This window comes from Magnolia sinica, chromosome 5, assembly GCF_029962835.1.
Source record: "Magnolia sinica isolate HGM2019 chromosome 5, MsV1, whole genome shotgun sequence".
NCBI classification, from domain to species: domain Eukaryota; kingdom Viridiplantae; phylum Streptophyta; class Magnoliopsida; order Magnoliales; family Magnoliaceae; genus Magnolia; species Magnolia sinica.
In genome coordinates this window covers 78684374-78704624 of record NC_080577.1, presented here as the reverse complement: position 1 = coordinate 78704624, position 20251 = coordinate 78684374, and the positions used below count along the sequence as shown (strand labels likewise).

Sequence of the window (20251 nt, the reverse complement as noted above, 5' to 3'; positions counted from 1 at the left end):
GTTAAACCAAGCCGTTAAACAGAGTCATGCTCATAAATCCAGGTAATAAATGAGGTCTGATATGCAATATTTGACCCTCAACAGAAATCACGCTTCTGCAAATCAAAAGTGACTTCCAGAATGTCAAGGATCGAGTTTGTGCTAAACCCCCTGAAATTTAGGGTGTGACAATGGGACAACTGGTTAAAAGACCTAGTCCTTTGTAACTGCGAACCAGGTCGATTGCTTGAAAGACCGGATTCATGTAAATGGGAATGGGTTGACTTTTTGAAAGATCCATTCTCTTACATTTGGTTTGGCTGGATGTACATCCCTAGAGCAATGAACATTTGCATGCATCCATGTATTTAAATAAGTCTCTTTGTATATTGTGTATATGCGAAAGTTTCCCTTGATACTATAGTTGATTTATATGTCAAATGTGAAATCTTAAGGGGATTTCTCACTAAGCTAGCCACCAATGCTTCAATTTTCCAACCGTCAGGCGATGCTGGAGTAGAGAGTGGAGGTGAGCCCTATGAGAGTAACCTGCTTGCGAGCGGCGAGCAGTATGTCAATGAGGAGTAGGCGGCTAGTGTGACTGAGTTCTACAAGTTCAACTAATAGGCTGCTAGCACTTTCTTTTGGACAATCCATGTCTTTTATGTTAATTCATTCTAGGTTGTACAACCCTGTTGAGGGTATTATTTGAATTGTATGTATTTTGGATGTTAGCTCTTCATTTCACGTATAATTACGTGGCTTAACTTTGATACCCACCTTGTCTAGTTTGGTACTTTGATTTATGAGACATTAACTAAATTGTGTGAATCTGTGAGAAAGCTGTCCTGTGTGATATTTATTGGTGTGACGCTCGAGTCTCTCTGACAAGAGTGTTGTACTCTAGTTGTGAAAATCCGGAGCATTACATTAGCTGATGGGAATTCCTTTCCCAACTTAGGTTCGGACTCAAATCGGATTGGCTTGGATATAGATTTGATCTCCCGATGTTTGGAACCTTTTCAATCGTTACCGGTTCTTTGAACATCTCTTGGGAGATTTTCCATTTTAGAAGGACTATGAGAGACGGTCTTGCCGAGTATATCATCGCCAGATTCACAATCGATCCGTTCTTCAACGGGTCCTCTATAAGTATCCTTAGGGCGTGTTTGGGCGGTGGGATTAGAAGGGATTAGGTGGGATGGGATTCAAAAAACATAATTATTACCCATGGTAGAGATTGTCCCCCGTGGCCATGGGATAAGATTAATTCCATGCTTTGTTGGTAATACGGTGGTACATTGAATTGATATACCCACCATCATTTGAAATTACTAAGAATAACACACGTGTTATATCTAAACCGTTCATTTGTTTTGTAACCTCATTTTATGGCATGGGCCTAAAAATGAGGTAGATCCAAAACTTATGTGGCCCAAAGAAGTTTTCAACGGTAAGTATTCAATCCCCGTTGCTTTCTATGGTGGGTCCACTTGAGCTTTAGATTTACCTGATTTTTTGGCCCATGCACCAAAATAATCTCAAAAAATGGGCGGACGGTGTGGATATAGCCCACACATCAAGGTGGGACCTACACAACTTGCTAAAATTGAGTGAAATTGGCACAAGACCCAACGCAATTCCATCTATTATAATTCCAAGCTTTTCCATTCTTCCCAAACATGGAGTGGGATTGGCACAGGACCAGATGAATCCCATCCCACCTAATCCATTCTAATCCCACTGCCCAAACGCGCCCTTAGTATGTTTCCATGTAGATGGGCACATTTATCTAGGCCACATGGCATACGATGATTCACTCTTTCAAAAACAAGCCTAAAGGTTTGTGCCATCACATTGATAACGAAATTAGTAAAATTGAAGGGAAAGCAACCAAAGATCTCTTTAATTACGAATACACCTCCTATATGTACTAAATGCGTGATGGCCCATGTGATAGCGTTTTTTTTTTATTGAACACTAGCTGTGTTAATCTGATTAGTTTTTTTTTTTTTTTCCAAACCTTTAAATTCAGCTACTTTTTTAGTTAAAATTCCAAGGGTGCCTGTATGTCATTTGACCTTTGCATCAAATGGACCCCACCGTGATTATGGTGCAATAAAAAAAATCAGCGCAATTCAACCATCAAGTGGGCCCCATCACTTGAATTTGAATGCATTTTTACACTGCTTTCTATTGTGCGGGCCCATCGGTGGATTTGTGGTGCTGGCGCCATCCAGGCTAAGATCCTTCTTATTAACGGCTTTGATCCATGCATCATGGTCATACTTACAAGCTCTCGGTCCGATGATAAATTAAAAAACATCAAGTCGTGGGATTCCCAATCCGGAGAAGCAGCAGCTGAAAGGCAACGGAAGGCCAGAGCAGCATGAACGGCAACGACAATCCTGCCCAAGCGCCAGACCTTGATCTCCCTGACAACCCCAATCACGAGTGGGCCCAGTTCGGCGCCGGATGCTTCTGGGGCGTTGAACTGGCCTTCCAACGCATCGACGGTGTGACGAAGACGGAAGTGGGCTACTCTCAGGGCCACGCCCACGAACCCACATATCCGATGGTCTGCACTGGCAACACCAACCACGTGGAGGTTGTCAGGCTCCAGTTCGATCCTGTCGTTTGCCCTTACACCACCCTCCTTGACGTCTTCTGGTCTCGCCATGATCCCACCACCCTCAATCGCCAGGTACATTTCTAGATATATACGAACATTCATCTGTAAATCATATGCATCCCAACTCTTCTGTGTATAAGGGCCGTCGATCTAGACTGTCCGATCAACTATTTCTCTGGGATTGGATGGCCAGTGAGCGCACCGTCCTTCTGATTGGGCGTGGATGTTGGTAGCGTCCAATCAATAGTCTGACTGTAATCTAGTCGTGGGCAATGACTGTTCAAGAGCACAATTGAGAATCCTTGGATGGGTTACCTTTCCACCGCACTCAAGATCAGGACGCGATTGAGCCCACTGCGATTTCCTTGTCACATCCACTCCGTCCATCAGTTTTGCCAGCTCATATTAGGACATAGGGCCCAAAAATAAGGCAAATTCAAAACTCAAGTGGGCCATGCCACTGGAAACATTGGTGATTGAATACCCTCATTGGAACCTTTGCAGGGGCTGCAGAAGTTTTGGATCAGAATGATATTTGTGCTTTGTGTTCATCTTGGTGGGAATAATCTTATGAACGGTTTAGATGGTATTTAAAACAATCGTGGAGCCCCATGAAGGTGTCAATGGTGGTTGTTCAATCTCCACTGTTTCCTGTAGCGTGGCTCACTTGAGTTTTGGATCTGTCTCATTTTTGGGCTCATGTCTTAAAATGAGCTGGTGAAACTGATGGACAGAGTGGATAACACATGGACACCTCGGTGCATTACAGGAAAGTCTCCTCCCAAGATTTTTTCATTCTGACATCAATGGGGAAAGATATGGCCAGAATACGGTTGGGATATGGTGAAAGATGTGTTATGATTGTGGGAATATGAGAGTTAAATGGCCATATCATCCCTGTTGGGGCCAACACATGCAGTGGGGTTTGCCCACAGCCCAAATGGCGTCTAGAATGGTTTGCTAATTTGGAAAAGGATTGGATTTTTTTTTTTTTTGAACGGCTGAAAAGGATTGGATTCGGCATTGGTAGTTTCTTAATGTGTGGTTAAATTAAGGTTGTGCTTTAGATGAACTTTGGGACAGTCCTTAGGTTCTGCATAACAAATTTTATATGTATGCACTCTTACTTACATAAACACTCATACTTAGATGGACCTATACACATACACTCTCACACTCACACAGATATGTTTTTTTTTTTAATTTTATTTTTAAATACTGAAGAATTTTTACTACAACGGCAAAAAAGCAAAAATAAAGTACGAAGGTGAAGATGATGACGTGTCATCAAGCCAAAATGATAACAGAACCACCCCCAATAATCTTCCACAGAATGCTTGTTGTAATTGCCAAATGGAATAGAGCTCAATGTGCTACTAAGGACTGTGATTCTAGCCTTTTGATAATCTTTCTCATACATTTTAGAGATATTACAAAAATTTCTATTATTGTGGCCGTTCCACACGGGCCACAAGGCTGTAAGCATTGAAAGATGCCAAAGGGTCCCTTTTTTTTTTTCTTAATGAAAACCAAATATCATTAAAAAGAGAAAAATCAAACAAGAAAACATCAAGGTATGGTGATGAGCTAAGCTAATACGGAATGGAAGTTCTTGATTAGATTGGAAGAGATCACTTGGAGAGAAAGGTTGGGAACCCTATGCTTAGAGAAGGGGCCCATAATACAACTTATTTTCATAGCATCTCAAACTCTAAAAGAAGAGGAAATGCAAATACCAAAATTGTTGTGAAGGGTAAACTAATAGAAATTGGGGAAGGAATTAAAGATATAGCATCGGATTTCTTTGAGTGGCTTTACTCAAAAGAAATGATATCTAGGCTTATTAGAGGGGCTTTCTATCTCAACCATTTATGAAGAGGCAACAATGGCCCTCGAAAAGCCTTTTGAATAGGAGGAACTTTAGAGGGTCATTTTTAACTTCGACAAAGACGAGGCACTTTGGCACAGGGAGGGACGTGATGAGGTCGATCACTGTCTTCCTCAGAGGATAACTACTCCGAATCCGTAGAGCTCTCTGGACTCCTCACAGAGCTTCCTCAAATCCATGAGGGATAAAAGCAGGAATAATTCCTAATAAATTCGAAATAATTTGATTAATGATAAAAAACAAAGTTAAAACTCTTTAAATAAGGAACTCAAACCTAGGACAAAGTTTTAGACCTAAACTCAACTCAAACACCCTAAAAATGTGACTTACTATAAATAGTAACATACTATTTATAGACGACCTCTATTCCTACTAGATTTCGTGGTTTTTGGCCAAAAATAGTAAGTGTCCAATTTAGCCCAACCACGTTATTCTCCTAACTTTTCAAAGCCCTTTTCATGTTGGGCACGACTATACAACTCAAAGGATCAAAAGTTATACTCGAACTAAAACTTACTATTCATAGTAAAAATCAAACTAAACAGGACTTTTGACCATCGATCTGATGGAATCTCGCATATCCAGCATGGGCAACCCAGCATAAAAGGGTTGGTTGGCTTAAGTAGGTCCTACCCCCAAATCATATATAATGTGTTGAAAAACTCATCCCGGTTTGGGAGATACGACTGACTTAAGGTTCTTACGATCCGGGTTGTTTCCACCTCCAATTGGGCCTTCTCTGGTCCATCTTTGCTATGAAAGTGTTTGCGACCCTCTCTACATAAGTCCCCTCCACTTTAAAAGAATTCGACCTTGAGTTCTCGTACAACTTCAATTCATGATACTTGTTCAGGTCCACAACGTTGAAAGTACGTGAGATCTCCATATCATCCGGAAGATAAACAACGTTAAGCGTTGTTATTGATCTTTCAAAGGATTAGTATCAGTCCAATCTTCTTGTTTTTCAACTTGTTGTAGGTCCCAGTTGGAAATCTCTCTTTCCGTTGATAAACCATAATATTGTCGCCCACCTCGAACACTTTTTGCCGCTTATATTTATCGGCTTGCTCCTCGTACTTGTCGTTCAAAGTTTGCAACTTGGCTTGCACATCTGCATGAATGCCCACGATTTGGTCCGCCATATGTTATGTTGCAATGCTCATGCTTAGCAGCTTGGGCAAAGGGACCAAGTCAAGTGTGTGGCGGGGCACTCGACCATAAACAATCTAGAACGAAGACTTCCCCGTCGAGCGATTCATCATATTGTTGAATGCAAACTCCGCTTGAGACAGCCAAATCCCACTGCGTTGGCTTGGTACTTGAAATGCATCGGAGGAGGTTTCCCAACATGCGATTCATTACTTCAGTCTGCCCATCGATCTGCGGGTGGTAGGCACTACTGAACTGAAGTCACATATCGAACTGATTCCACAAAGTTTGCCAGAAGTGGCTAATGAACTTAGTGTCACGGTTAGAAGTAATGGTCTTGGGAACCCTGTGTAGATGCATGACCTCACTGAAGAATAGATTCGCCACGTGTGTTGCGTCGAGGGTCTTCTTACATGGGATAATGTTCGTCATTTTTGAGAACCGATCTACTGCCACGAACATTGAATCCAAGCACGAAGTCCATTAATTAGTCATGCCAGGGGCCATCAAGCATAGGTTACGGAGTGTGGAGGTCGCCTATATTCTAAGATTGCCCCTTAGAGGGTTGACAAACATGACATCGTTGCACCACTTTACCCATGTTACATACCAATTGCGGCCAATAATACCATTCCTCAACAAGAGCCCGCGTCTTTTCTCTCTCAAGGTGTCCACCAGGCTATCTCTGTGTAGCTCTTAGATAATCTGCTCCCTCAGAGAACTTGGGAGATGCACAATTGATTCCCTTTGAAGAGGAAACATTCTTGCATATGTAGGTCATTGGGATGACCCTCTTGGCACCTCATCCATTCATCCTTGAAGTGCTCATCTTCGGCATACAATTCCTTGAGACAGTCGAAGCCGACCACCTCATTGTTCATCGTAACCAGTAGTGATGTATAGTGGCTAAGTGCATCAACCACCTTGTTTTGCTCCCCTGACTTATGCTTAAGAATGAACATGGATTCTTGCAAAAAAAGCGACCCATCTAGCATGCACATGGTTCATGTTGGCCTTACTATTAATAAACTTTAAGGCTTGATGGTCAGTGTAGATAACAAACTCTCTTTGAATTGGATAATGCTGCCAATGTCGCAACGCTTGAACCACTACGTACAGCTTAAGCTCACATGTCGACAATTTCTTTTAGGTTTCGCTGAGCTTCTTGCTATAGAAGGCTACCCCGACTTGCCTTCCTGTGATAGGACTCATTCAATTCTGACATATGAAGTGTCACACTCAACCTTAAAACAGCTTGTTGAAACTGGGAAGAACCAAGACTGATGTTGTGGACAATTGATGCTTAATTACAGCAAAGCTCTTTTCAGCCTCATCGGTCCATTGAAACGGCCATTTTTTATTTATTTATTATTATTTTATTTTATTTTATGCAATCTGTAATGGGTGCAACTATAATGCTGAAATTCCGCACGTATCGACAATAGAATGTCGCAAACCCGTGGAAACTCCTCACTACATATATGCTGGTCGGAATCGGTCATTCCCTAATGGCTCGCACCTTTTCATCGTCCACACGGATGCCCGTGGATGTCATAATAAATCCTAAGAACAGTGTTTCAAATAGCACCCGTAGTGTAGGGGTAGCGTACGCTACGTAGCGTAGCATGGCCGTAGCGCTACGTAGCGTCCCAAATAGCGTAAATCCCCTGTAGCGTATGCTACAAGGGTCGTAGCGTACGCTACAGCTACGTAGGGCGTAGCGTCCGTAGTGTAAGCTACAATGTATTTTTTTACTATTTTATTTATTATTATTTTTTTTCACGTTTTCTTTATTCCTAATGTTGAGGAATGTGACACTTGTATTGTACTTGATACTTTTAACCTATGAGATTTTTATTTCTTTTCATAATTGTGACTCATGGTTTCAATTACACATTATTAATTAAAGTGGTTTGCTTAGAAAGTTGTTGATGTGATAATTATTTGATTTGGCTTATATGTGAATTGGCTTTTGATAAATGATAACTAATAACTTTTTTGAACATGCTTATAATTGATAAAATGAATCATCTTTTAGGCATTTTTATTTTTTTCCCCTTTTTTTTTCACTATTTATTATATTTGTCCTATTGTTAAATTAAAAAATAGAAGTATCGTGTAGCTTACGCTACACGCTACATATTTACGCTACACGTTATAGAGGGTTGAGCGCTATGCATCACACTACTGCTATTTAAAACACTGCCTAAGAACAATAAACTACCTATTAAAAAATTACACTTCTTCAAGTTTAGTTACAACTTGTTAACTGTCGGGACTTGTAATGCCTGCCTGAGATGTTCCATGTGCTCTGTCTCACCCTGGCTATATATAAGGATATCATCAAAATATACTACCACAAACTAGCCAATGAAAGACTTTAGCATTTGATTCATCAAATGCATAAAAGTGCTCGGTACGTTCGATAGAATGAACGACATAGACAACCACTCATACAACCCCTCGGTTTTGAATGTCGTTTTCCACTAACCACCAGGTCGAATACGAATCTAATGGTACCCGCTCATCATATCTAGTTTAGAAAACACTTTGGCACCTTCTAGCATATCAAGCATGTCTTCCAACCACGGTATTGGGAACCGGTATTTAATGGTAATCTTGTTAATTGCTTGGTTGTCGACACACGTGTTAGCTCCCATCTTTCTTCGGCGTTAATAAAGCTAACACGAAGCATGAGCTCATGCTCTCTCAGAAGACCCTTACAAATCAATTCCTCAACCTGCCCTGAAGTATCTCATAATCTTTCGAACTCATCCCATAGTGAGGGCGGTTGGGCAAGCCAGCCCCTGGGATAAGATCTATATGATGTTGGATGTCTCGCACGATGGGCAATCCATCGGGTAAGTCTTCGGGCCAAATTTCTTTGAATTCGTTCAGCGACGGCCTTGAATTAGGAGGAATGTCTAAGGGCTCATATTCCTCACCCTTTACCACCACGACGTACACCTAGCTGATTTCCTTGGATTCCTCCACGAAATCCCGAATGGTTAGGAGGGAGCTCCCCTCCAGTTTAGAAGCTTCAGGGTGGTTCTCTGGTGCCATAGGGGTAAGGATTATCTTGCGACCGTCCTTAATGAAAACGTAAACATTGTCTCATACTTGGTGGGTCATATCATGGTCTGATTACCATGGTCAACTGAGCAACTTATGGCATGCTTCAATGTCGACCATGTCATGAAGTACTTAATCTTTATAATTCCTACCAAGTGAAAACGAGAAAACGCATTGTTCAGTTACATTGGTCTTGTTCGTCTTTTTTATCCAGTCAATCGAGTAAGCGAAAGGATGCTTTGTCATGGGTAGCCGCAACTTGTCCACCATTACCTTTGAGACGATGTTCTCGCTACTGCCACTGTCTATGATTACATCACAGACTTTGCCGTTGACAGTACACTGTGTGTGGAATATATTGTGCCACTGCAGGTGCAACTCCTTCCTTGGAGTGTACAATAACCATCTCTCGACTAAGGATTCACCATGATCCTCGCCCAACCATTTTTCGTCACCAGTTTCTTTAGCGGCTTGTTCATCCTCATTAAATTCAGGGCCTTCATCCACTGCCTCACCTTCAATGTCCCCTTTGTTAATGGCCAAGTGGGCTGCGGGGCGTTGAATGTAGGTGTTTAATAAGTGGCCCGGTTGACCGCAATGGTAACAATATTTTGGCCTTGATCGACCACAAGGATTTGGAATCCTGCTCGAACTCGCTGTCGTGGGTGTTGCATGTTGAGGCTAAATGGACCGCTCCTCGTGTCACCATTTGCTGTTGTAGGAGGTTGAGGACGCCCTCCTACTGGTTTCTTTCCTTTGGCCAACGCTGAATCCTGCGTGGAACCCGTCATGGGGGTTCGTGTCGAAGGATAAGGTTGAGTAGCGACTCTTGCAAGCTGCGTTTTCGCCCTACCTGTCAACTGAACCGCTTCATCCATGGTCCTGATCAGGTGCATCTCAACTTAGTCTTGTATTGTCGGTCGTAAACTGCCTATGAACCATGCTACCTTCTATGATTTGGTCTCCGACAAATCATTCCACGTTGCCAATCATTGGAATTTTTCGGTGTAATCTATGATGGCCTGATTCCCCTGCCGGCAATTTTAGTATTACTAGAACAAGACTTGCTCATAATCACTAGGGAAGAATCATGATCGAAGAAGGTGTCTCATCCGCGGTCATGATCGGATGTGTGCCTTGTTTTGTCAGGCACGTGAGACCTGTAATTGCTCCTACCATGTAGAAGCACCATATTTCAATTTGAACGCAACCTCCTTCACTTTCTTTTATTTCGACATGTCCATGTAATCAAAATGCCGCTCTACTTTGACTAACCAATTGAGGAAGTCTTCTGTACACAATAAGCCATTAAAATTAGAAAGTTTGGCCTTACCTCAATAGTTTCTTTCAGCACGATCTAGTCGAACGTCTCCTTGGACCGACCGTCAGGCAATGACGCCTCTGACATCCTCGTCGCTGGAGCTTGATTCATCGGGAATAGCCCTATGATTTTCGTCTGGGAGCGCTCTATGAAAAACGGGGTTGTGTCGTACAACGATCATGGATGGCTGAGCGTCACCTTGGGCTCGGGCTGGAATTAGTGCATCTGCAATACGGTCGAGGGTTGCCTGTAGCCCTTGCATGGTCGAATGACTCTTTCGTGGAAAGTTTCCAATTTTTTTTCGATAGATAACTAATTACTGGATCACCGTCCATAGGATTTTGGTCAATTCCGTCGTTTGTTGTCATCGGCCCAAGGGGAGTCCTCTCTCTGATTCCACTTGGCACAGGGAGGGACGTGATGAGGTCGATCACCGTCTTCCTCAAGGGATAAGTACTCCAAATCCACGGTGCTCTCTAGATTCCTCACAGAGCTTCCTCTAATCCACGGGGGATAAAAGCAGGAATAATTCCTAATAAATTCGAAATAATTTGATTAATGATAAAAAAAAACGAAGTTAAAACTCTTTAAATAAGGAACTCAAAACGGAGTTTTAGATTTAAACTCAGCTCAAACACCCTAAACACGTGACTTACTATAAATACTAAACTTTCTATTTATAGACGACCTCTATTCCTACCAGATTTCATGGTTTTTGGCCAAAAATAGTAGGTGTCCAATTTGGCCCAACCACGTTATTCTCCTAACTTTTCAAAGCCCTTTTCATGTTGGGCACGACTTCTACAACTCAAAGGATCAAAAGTTATACTCGAACTAAACCTACTATTCATAGTAAAAACGAAACTAAACGGGACTTTTGACCATCGATCTGATAGAATCTCGCAAATCCAGCGTGGGTAACCTGGCGTAGCAGGGTTGGTTGGCTTAAGTTGGTCCTCCTACCCCAAAATAATATATAATATGTTGAAAAACTCATCCCGGTTTGGGAGATACGATTGATTTAAGGTTCTTACGGTTTGGATCGTTTCCGCCTTCGATCGGGCCTTCTCTGGTCCAACTTTGCCATGAAAGTGTCTGCAACTGTTTGTGACCCGCTCTACATCACACATGGCCTTGAGTGGTTTCTCAATGGCCTTCTTTTGGAAGTGTTTGGTATTATTAAAAGTGTTCTCATGTTGGTGTTCGCATAAACTCCACTTGAATCAACATCCGTGGCAAAGACAGTTTGTGCTTGCTCATCGGTAATGGCGGAGGTCCGAGACAACGAAGAAGGTACACAATTTCCATACTCCAGCAAAACAAAGGAACAGGAAGTGGTGTGCTGTAGCACTTTCATTGGAGGAAAGGGAGGTGGGGATGGTGGAAGAGATGTTTTTGTGACACGTGGTAAGAACAACTGTTACCAATTGATGTTTCCAGAAGGCATGGGTCTTGAGGGGGCGGTAGGTGAGGAAAGCTTGGACAAGAGGGAGACACATAGTGGGCAGGTCTTTCCGTCTCTTAAAGAAGGAAGAGGAGAAGAGGACACATATTACAATGACATCAGCAGAAAAAAAGGGGCTTTTGTAATATGGAAGTTTCGAAATATATTTTAAACATCCATCTCTTTGTACGTGCGGAAGGCGGTCCACGTGTGGTATTGCTTACTCAATAGGGACCCACAAACATGTTTTACTTCACATAGGTGGGGGGTGCTTTTAGTAATGGTACATGTATAGACTTACTTTACAACGACATGTTGCTTTGTTTATTCCTTTTTAAAAAATAAAAATAAAAAATCTTTGTACGTGCGGAAGGCGGTCCACGTGTGGTATTGCTTACTCAATAGGGACCCACAAACATGTTTTACTTCACACAGGTGCGGGGTGCTTTTAGTAATGGCACGTGTATAGACTTACTTTACAACGACATGCTGGTCTGTTTCCGGGAAGAGGAAAACAACCAAAGAGGGTCGAAGGTTCTCATTGTGGAAGTTGTAGAAGATCAAATGGAATCAGGCAACAATGAAGGGGGATGTGACTGTGCCTGTGCCTGTGTTAAGGATGTAAGCAGTCGAATACAATAGAGATGACATTTGGCTGCCCCATCTTCTATCTATAATATCTATAATTGGCTTGTAATCACAGTTTCTATAGTTAAAATGGTCCATGATCTTATTTTTTGCTCTATCCGTCGCATCATATATGTAGCCCATTGCGGACTTCTCATCCCTGTCCACCAATCGCAACATAGTGACTAAGGGCTTGGATGCTTTTAGTGCCCTTACCACTTGTGTCCAAAAACTTTGTGAAAGGATTGTTTGTTGAACTTGTTTCCTTTCAGCCTTCTTTGACCAAGGCCCACTTGTAAAATCGGCTGACACTACAAAGCTTCTAAGTTTTGATTTTTTTTGCATGTAATCTTTGTAGTGTTAAAAAGGCTGTAGCGAAACGGGTGACTGCTGGATGTAGCAAGTTACCATCAATGTGTTTTCTCATCTGACTGAGAAGAAGGGCATGTTTGTATATAAAGATTGTGATTTTTCTAGACTTCGCAATCACATTTATAAATAATCTACCTATATCTTCTAACATAAGATCAACACAATGAGCCGCACAGGGAATCCAAAATAAACGTCGCCTCTTCTCCATAAGAAGACAACCGGCCATTACGTACGAGGTTGTGTTGTCTGTAATTACTTATATAACATATTCCTCACCTATTTCTTCAACTACATTATCTAGTCTGCCAAACAAATATTTTCCTATGTGTGAATGACCCGATGCATCCACGGATTTCAAGAACATTGTCCCAGCTAGACAATTTACCAAAAAGTTAATGAGAGATCGACCAGATCTATCGATCCATCTATCGGTCGATCCATCTATCGGCCATTAGTGAACACCCATATGTTTTCCACGATTCCTTATATTCTGTTATAAATGATTGTGTATATTCAACTTCGGTTTTTAGGCATGTCTCCCTCATTTCATGATATGAAGGATGTTTAAGCCTAGGTCTAAATTGACCTATAGCCTCAACCATTACTTTGAAGCTTCTCGATTTAACAGCATTGAAAGTAATGCCAGTTTGGTAAAACCACTTAGCAATATATTGAATAGTGGTTTTCCTATCTTTTTGTTTATACTGGTTCTCTAAAGTTGTTTGAGCCAGCCCTTTGCCTCGATCCCTTTGGTTGATCACATCCTCGAGGTATGGGCTACACCATCTATCCATGAGCCCATGCCCTCGAGGTCTTTTCGAGACCGTTGGTTGTACTTGTGGTCTAAACCGACCTGTCGAAGTAGGGGGAGTGGAACTAACTTCATCTACATTAACTACGTTTATATTTTCATATACGTCTTGTTCCAAATATTCCTCCGGACGTAGGGTACTATCGCATCTCTTTCTTGATTGTTTTTCCATATACTCCATGATCTCCCTTCGGATTTCTGGAGTAATTTTGTCGCATGCCTTTGCATTTGACCCCGGTAAATGTGCAAGGTGTTGCTTGTGCCTTGTAATGCCACCAGAACCCTCATACCCACATAACTCACACAGTATGTGAGTCTTATCCAAAACACTACGATAGTGCCTATACTTCCAACTCGGGTCATTCGACTTGGGTTTCAAAGAGGAAGATTGGGAAGAAGACATTATGTTGGTGCCTTGGTGGTGTGTGTATTGATTGCTAGTATAAAAAAAACTAAAAACTAATCTAAAAACGAAAGAGAGAGAGAGAGAGAGAGAGAGAGAGAGAGAGAGAGAGAGAGAGAGAGAGTTACACTTACAAGTTACACTTGTAGTAAAAGAGGGGAGAGAGAGAGAGAGTTACACTTACAAGTTACACTTGTAGTAAAAGAGAGGGGAGAGAGAGATTTACACACAAACACAATAATTACAATTACAAATTTACAAAAAAAAACAAATTCTTCACTTCTTGATCTTGTCTTCACTTTTGCCTTGACCCTTGAGTCTTGATTCTAGAATATTGTAGACTTGTAAGTTGTGTTGTTTTACTTGTACACTTGTAAGTAACTTGTAAGACAAAGTAACAAACTAAAAAAAATTTGTTAGAAGTTAGAAGTTAGAACTTGGATATGATTATGAAACTTTAAGAGATATTGAGATAAGAATGAGAGATGGAAATTAGAAAGAGAGATAGAAAGAGAGTTGTGTGAATATGATTATGAATTTATAATCTTTATAACTTGGAAAAATTAGAAACTAGAAAGAGAGTTCAATGGATGGAACTTGGTTGTCTTGTCTCTTGAATATTTATTTTTGAATCCTTATAGATGTACTTGTCCCTTCCCTTGATTGAAACTTCAATCTTGAAAGAAATATGGATGGAGTGGAGCTTGGGGCTTGGAATTATGTAAGAGTATAAGAGAGAGCAAAATAGAGAGAGAGAGAGAGAGAGAGAGAGAGAGAGAGAGAGAGAGAGAGAGAGAGTTTGAGCTTTGAGTGCATGTAAGAGTGCTTAGAATCCCTTTTTATAGAGAGAAAAAAATTAAGATTTAAAAATAAAATAAAATTTCCAACGGTTAGAAAATGGTCAGATTTCTGATCGTTGGCACATATGTGATCGCATATGCTGTATGCGATCTCATACATCACATATGTGATCGCATATTATTGCACATGTGGCATATGCGATCGCATATGTGCAGTGATCGCATATGCCACTGTTGCATATGCGATCTGTGCACATGTGTGCGCACATGTGATCGCATATGCGAATGTGCGATCGCACGTAACAACACTGCTAACACCTCTTAAACTTAAACCCCGATCAAGCGATCTTGAATGCTTCATGTGTGGATTCGTCAGTAGTAGGACTACAAAAGGGAAGAGGAAGTTGGTGGAGCAACGACTTCGATGCTGAATGTTTTAGCAGTGCAGGAAAATGACTCAATTGCGAAGATTCAACAGTCAAAGGTAACGAAAAATGAACAAGGGGACAAATTGATGGACACATTGAAGTTAATGATGGAACCATTCCCAAAATGGTAGTAGATAACATGGATAGAAGGATGTTTAATTAACATAACATTGTTTTATTCTTCATAATTGCAAGGAATTATTGGATGAAGTGTCATGCAATGTTAGTCATAGTGATACTTGTCACATCTTACTCATTAGACCATTGCAATTGATAGAGGCCCCATACATGGGAGGGGAGTGATAAATTCTTGTTCTTCAAAGATAATGTGAAGTTTGGCCTTGCTTGAGAGAGGAAACTAGCTACAAGTCTTCTAAAGAGGAGGATGAAGTTTCCTTACCATGAATCGCTTTGTGGACGAACTTAATGATTGTCTAATGGCGCATTTGATATGTGACCCATCGGGTCACATGATATTAAATTAATTTCTTGTGGGGGAGGGCCCACCACAGTAGCTTGCTGCTGGCGTCCTCAAGTGTTGCCCATGTGTTGCACTATTACACGGGCCTGATGCACCCCTATAAAAAAAGAAGCAATTCCAAATCCATTATGAAAGTAAAACTGCTAATGGATAGTATGAAGATGTCAATTTGGGGAGTTTTTATTTATTTATTTATTTTTTAATTATGTCAATTTGGTAGAGTAAACGAAAGGTTATCCTCCCGCAAGGCATGTCCTACATAACATGAATGTTCTTGGTTCTAGTTTTCCTAATGTCGATAACTACTAGGTAAGTCTGAAGGAGGATGTGAAGTTGCATGAAGATGTGACAAACATGATCTGCGAAATTGAAACCCATGCTAAATACAAGGCAGAGGGTATGTTGAGAGAGGGGAGGAGGGTATTTCCACAATCATGCAAGAGCAAGAAGAGAGAAACTTGCAAGCATGCAAAAAAAAAAAAAAAAAAAAAAAGCAAAAAAGAAAAAAAGAGGGCACAAAGCTGATGCAGGACAATTAACCACTTGCTCTAAAAGCTCGAACTGTTAGAGCATGTCAAATTAATCCCTTTATCTCATAGCCCAGGCCCCAAATCCATGGGTTAGATCTTCGGTCGAACACTCCTTGTGAGCCCCAAATTCATGTGTTCCACCCCCTCGTGGGCCTCAAATCCACGGGCTCCGCCTCACACGGGTCCCAAATCCATGGGTTATGCGGGCCACCCACCCCGTGCTCGTGCATCCCACAAGCCACACCACTCGAGCCTGGTGTGAAAATGCCCCCACATTAATCACCCTCGGTGAGGAGTCTCGAACACGAGACCTCCCGCTCTGATACCAATTTGATGCAGGACAATTAACCACTTTCTCTAAAAGCTCGAACTGTTAGAGCATGGCGAATTAATCCCTTTATCTCATAGCCCATGCCCCAAATCCATGGGTTAGGTCTTCGGCCGAACCCTCCTCGTGAGCCCCAAATCTCTGTGTTCCGCCCCCTCGTGGGCCCCAAATCCATGGGCTCTGCCTCACACAGGCCCCAAATCCATGGGTTATGCGAGCCACCCACCCTGAGTGTGCTCCTGCATCTCACAAGCCACACCACTTGAGCCTGGTGTGAAAATGCCCCCGCATTAAAAGCGCTAATTAAATAATAGAGAGCGGTAGAGATAGCAAAAACGACATACAAAGCACTAATGAAATAATAAATGCTTAAACGTAAGTATGTGAAAATAAGGTAATAAAGAACTAATGACTTCTCAGTTCCAACCTAAACCCTATATTGGAAAAGGGATGCCACTCTTAACATGGGCAATAACATACATTCTAAAAACTTGAAAGCCCCATAATTCTCTCTATAGCAAGTTTGGACAACACGATCATCTTCAATACAAATTTCATTCAAATAGAAACTAAAATCACTAAAATGGAGATTTGAATTTCTCGATAAAAGGAAAGAATGCTTCAAAATTGTAGTAAGCATGCACATCGTGGGATGGTTCCTTTCAAGTTGTTTTTGTATTTTGCTTGAGTTTAACATTCATGCACTTAGGGACTGTCTGTAGGTGGAACATCTTACTTTGTCCATCATTGAGGAATAATGTTCTTACAATCTTTTTCAATGCAAGGTTAGGTTTGTCGAGAGACCTTTTGTTTCCCTTTTTTTCTCCCCCCTATTTCCTGAGACTTACACCCCTAATCTAGCCCTGTGTTGGTGTCTCCCATCCCACCCAGAGTCTTTTCTTATTAATGAAGATGCGTTATTCATAAGAAAAGCAAGCACATATAAGTTCCATGTTTCGGTTTGTGATGAATATCTTATCACCTTGCTGGATTTTCATAGAAGCAGTTCACACTACCCTCAGTAAAAGTAATGTAAGGGATCTGTTCATGGGCCCAAGATATATTTTATCCTTTTATAAGAAGATCTTCACATTGGTCTAGTCTACCATTGTTCTTATTATTAAATGGTTAGAAATATTTGTTAAAATGTTTTTGTAGAAGAAGATTGGATTTTTTGAAGTGATGGAGTTGATGGCATTTGCCATCTTTTGGTGGTTTCAATTCTTTTAAAAGGTCATTTCACTTGAATAAACAATTTCGACTAGTTAAGTCTATGTTTTGAGTTTGCCATGCTTTATCAGTTTTAAGTTGAATTTTGGAAAGATACATCCCCCACGCACATGCATGTGTGTTGTATGTTGGACAGCTTTAGAGGATATCATTATAATTTTTTACCGAAAGCTTTATTTTCATTGTGAGTATTGGACGTTGCCATTTGTATGCCTATGCACTAGAAGCTATCTTTACTTACCTTGAATTTTGTAGTAATACATGTCCTTCCAACCCCCCAGGCTCTCAGACTCTTCCTAGTTCTATCCTTGTGTCTACATCTTCCTTAAAAAACCTCTAAAATTAATCTCTCTCTGAAATGGAGAGCTAGCGACTGGGGGGGGGGGGGGGGTTATGTTGAACAATGCCAAATAATCGAAATAAATGCGAAATATGTAAAGATTATAAAAATCTCAATCGCTTGAGTATTGAAACTTTGATTCCAAATAATTCGTAGGACAACCTTCACCTAAAATATTAGGCAGGACAACCTTATTTCACGAATGTTTTTAAAATCAATCTTTCAAACTGGCAAAAGAATATAAAATGATTACAACATTTACCACAAGAATGAAATAATAAATAACATCCAACACTAAAAAGAATAAAACAATCACCACACAGCACAATGAGTTATAGTGGTTTGGTGTTTAAAACAACCACACCTACTCCATTCCAAAAATTATTACCCTCGTAATTTTGGTTTTCACTATAATAAGGTTTTCACAAGTTCACCTTAACAAACCTGATATAGTTCCTTGTGATTTTCATGGGCTCACCACAATAAAAACCCATTTTGTGATTTTCATGGGCTATCACAAATAGAAACCCCACTGAGATTTTACTAAGCTATCTCAAACAAACCTCACTGAGATTTTCATAGGTTATCTCAGAAAAACCTAAAATGAAATACAGTAAATGTACTTATCTTTAAATGGAGATTCGAAGACGTGGCAAAAGCTTGTAGTAGAAGAACTTCTTTCTTGAACGTAGTTGGCGTAGTGTTCAATCAGACAGAAAGATTCTAGGGTTCTATAGATTTCATAAATGGAAAATCTAAATGCTACTTGATTCAATTCTCTTAGATCTCAAAGAAGAGTATAAATTACTCTCTTAGAATAAGATTAAAAAGATCTTGTAAGGGAATTGAATAAGCTATAAATTAAATTATAAATACCACACAGATACCTTGTTGAGGACTTAAGCTTCTCTCTTTCTCTTGCATAATGATTATAGTAAATTTTCGTTGTTGTTTAGAATGAGAGAAAGCCTCAATTTATAGGCAAAAAGGTTGGAACCTCAGCTAGCCTAAGACTGGCTCCGGCTGGTCGGATTCCCTCGGATTCATTCCAACGGCTCTCGGATCGTGCGGGATAAGATTTATCCAAAATTTGGCTGACTCGAGGTCAAATTCGGCTGGCCGAATTCCCATAAAAATCAAAGATTTGCATTGTTGGAATTTCACCTGAACTTTCTTGGGCTAGCCGAATTTCAAGTTTAGGTTACCTGAACCAAGACTTAGGCTACCCGAATTTTCAAGAGAATTTGTTATTTTGTTCGGGCTTGAAGTTAGGCTGGCTGAGGAAGTTAAGTTGGATGAATTCCAGAGCAAAAACACTTATTAAAACCAAGATAATGAATTTTGAAAGATCCTAACCTAAGGTCTTTCTAGGGTTATATCACCTGTGTTTTAGCAAATATATTGGTCACCTTGTCTTGAACTTTGACTTGATCTTGTCTTGAATTAGGGCATCGACTTCTTGAGAAGATGTGCCGATCTTGAGCTGATCATAAGTTGATCTTGAGATTGATCTTCAGGCTTGTATAGTAGTTGTGATTCCATACTTGTGATCTGACCTTCAAGTGCTTTTGGCTTACGAAATTTGACAATCTGTGTGCTTAACATAAAAGCACTTACAATCTCCCCCTTTGTCAATTTCGTGATAAAACACACAACATTACATAATACATCCATTAACTCATTTACAAGATCAAGCGGACTCAAGATTTAACAAACTTGAAGCTGCCCTGTGTGAGCATCCTTGTAATCTTCATAGCCAACTGTGCATAACACAACTGATGATGCTCAACCGATGCTCCCCCTGAGAAATACAACATATATACTATGCACAAAAAGTAATATGAATCATATTCATTCACATTCATTCCATTCATCACATCATCATCATCACATTCACCAATTTCTCTAGCAATTTCTCCCTCTTTTTGTCACAAGTTGACAAAGGAAAAATTAATGATAGGTTATATCATGAAGAATAGCAAAGTTAGAAAATAAAAGAAATGCCAATAGTCATGAATATAACAAGTAGAGATAGCATCAAAATCCAAGCATCTAGAATAAATCATTAAGATTAAAAACACTGTATGAGACAAGTGTATGAAATATCCAAGCAACTCATACAACTATAATATATCATCAAACAAATCATCCGAAATATCCAAAGATCCAAATATGTTTACTACAAATCCAACATAAGTAAGCAAAATAAGCAAATCAAGTTCAATCTGACCTTGAGGAAGATGGTGCAGGCATCGAAGGATCATTAATCCACAAACTCCGATTGACACGATGGAAGTATTTTTTCATGTACTTCATTGTAGACTGTTGGGTTTGGGCTAATGATGCCTGACATCAAATTGAGAGGGATGATAGTCAGAATCAGCTGGATCATCTGAATCGTCTTATTCATTGAATA

At 40.5% G+C, this 20251-nt stretch overlaps 1 protein-coding gene and 1 pseudogene across 1 annotated transcript in view; both read left to right on the top strand.

Moving 5' to 3' along the window:
• Positions 1-2293: 2293 nt before the first annotated feature.
• Positions 2294-20251, top strand: part of LOC131246176 (peptide methionine sulfoxide reductase-like) — a 43491-nt gene continuing 25533 nt past the window's right edge. Inside the window, exon 1 of the mRNA XM_058246083.1 lies at positions 2294-2683. Coding sequence (XP_058102066.1) covers positions 2369-2683 — 315 coding nt within the window. The 5' untranslated portion in view covers positions 2294-2368. The remainder of the gene's footprint in view (positions 2684-20251) is intronic.
• Positions 15332-15507, top strand: LOC131247523 (U2 spliceosomal RNA; annotated as a pseudogene).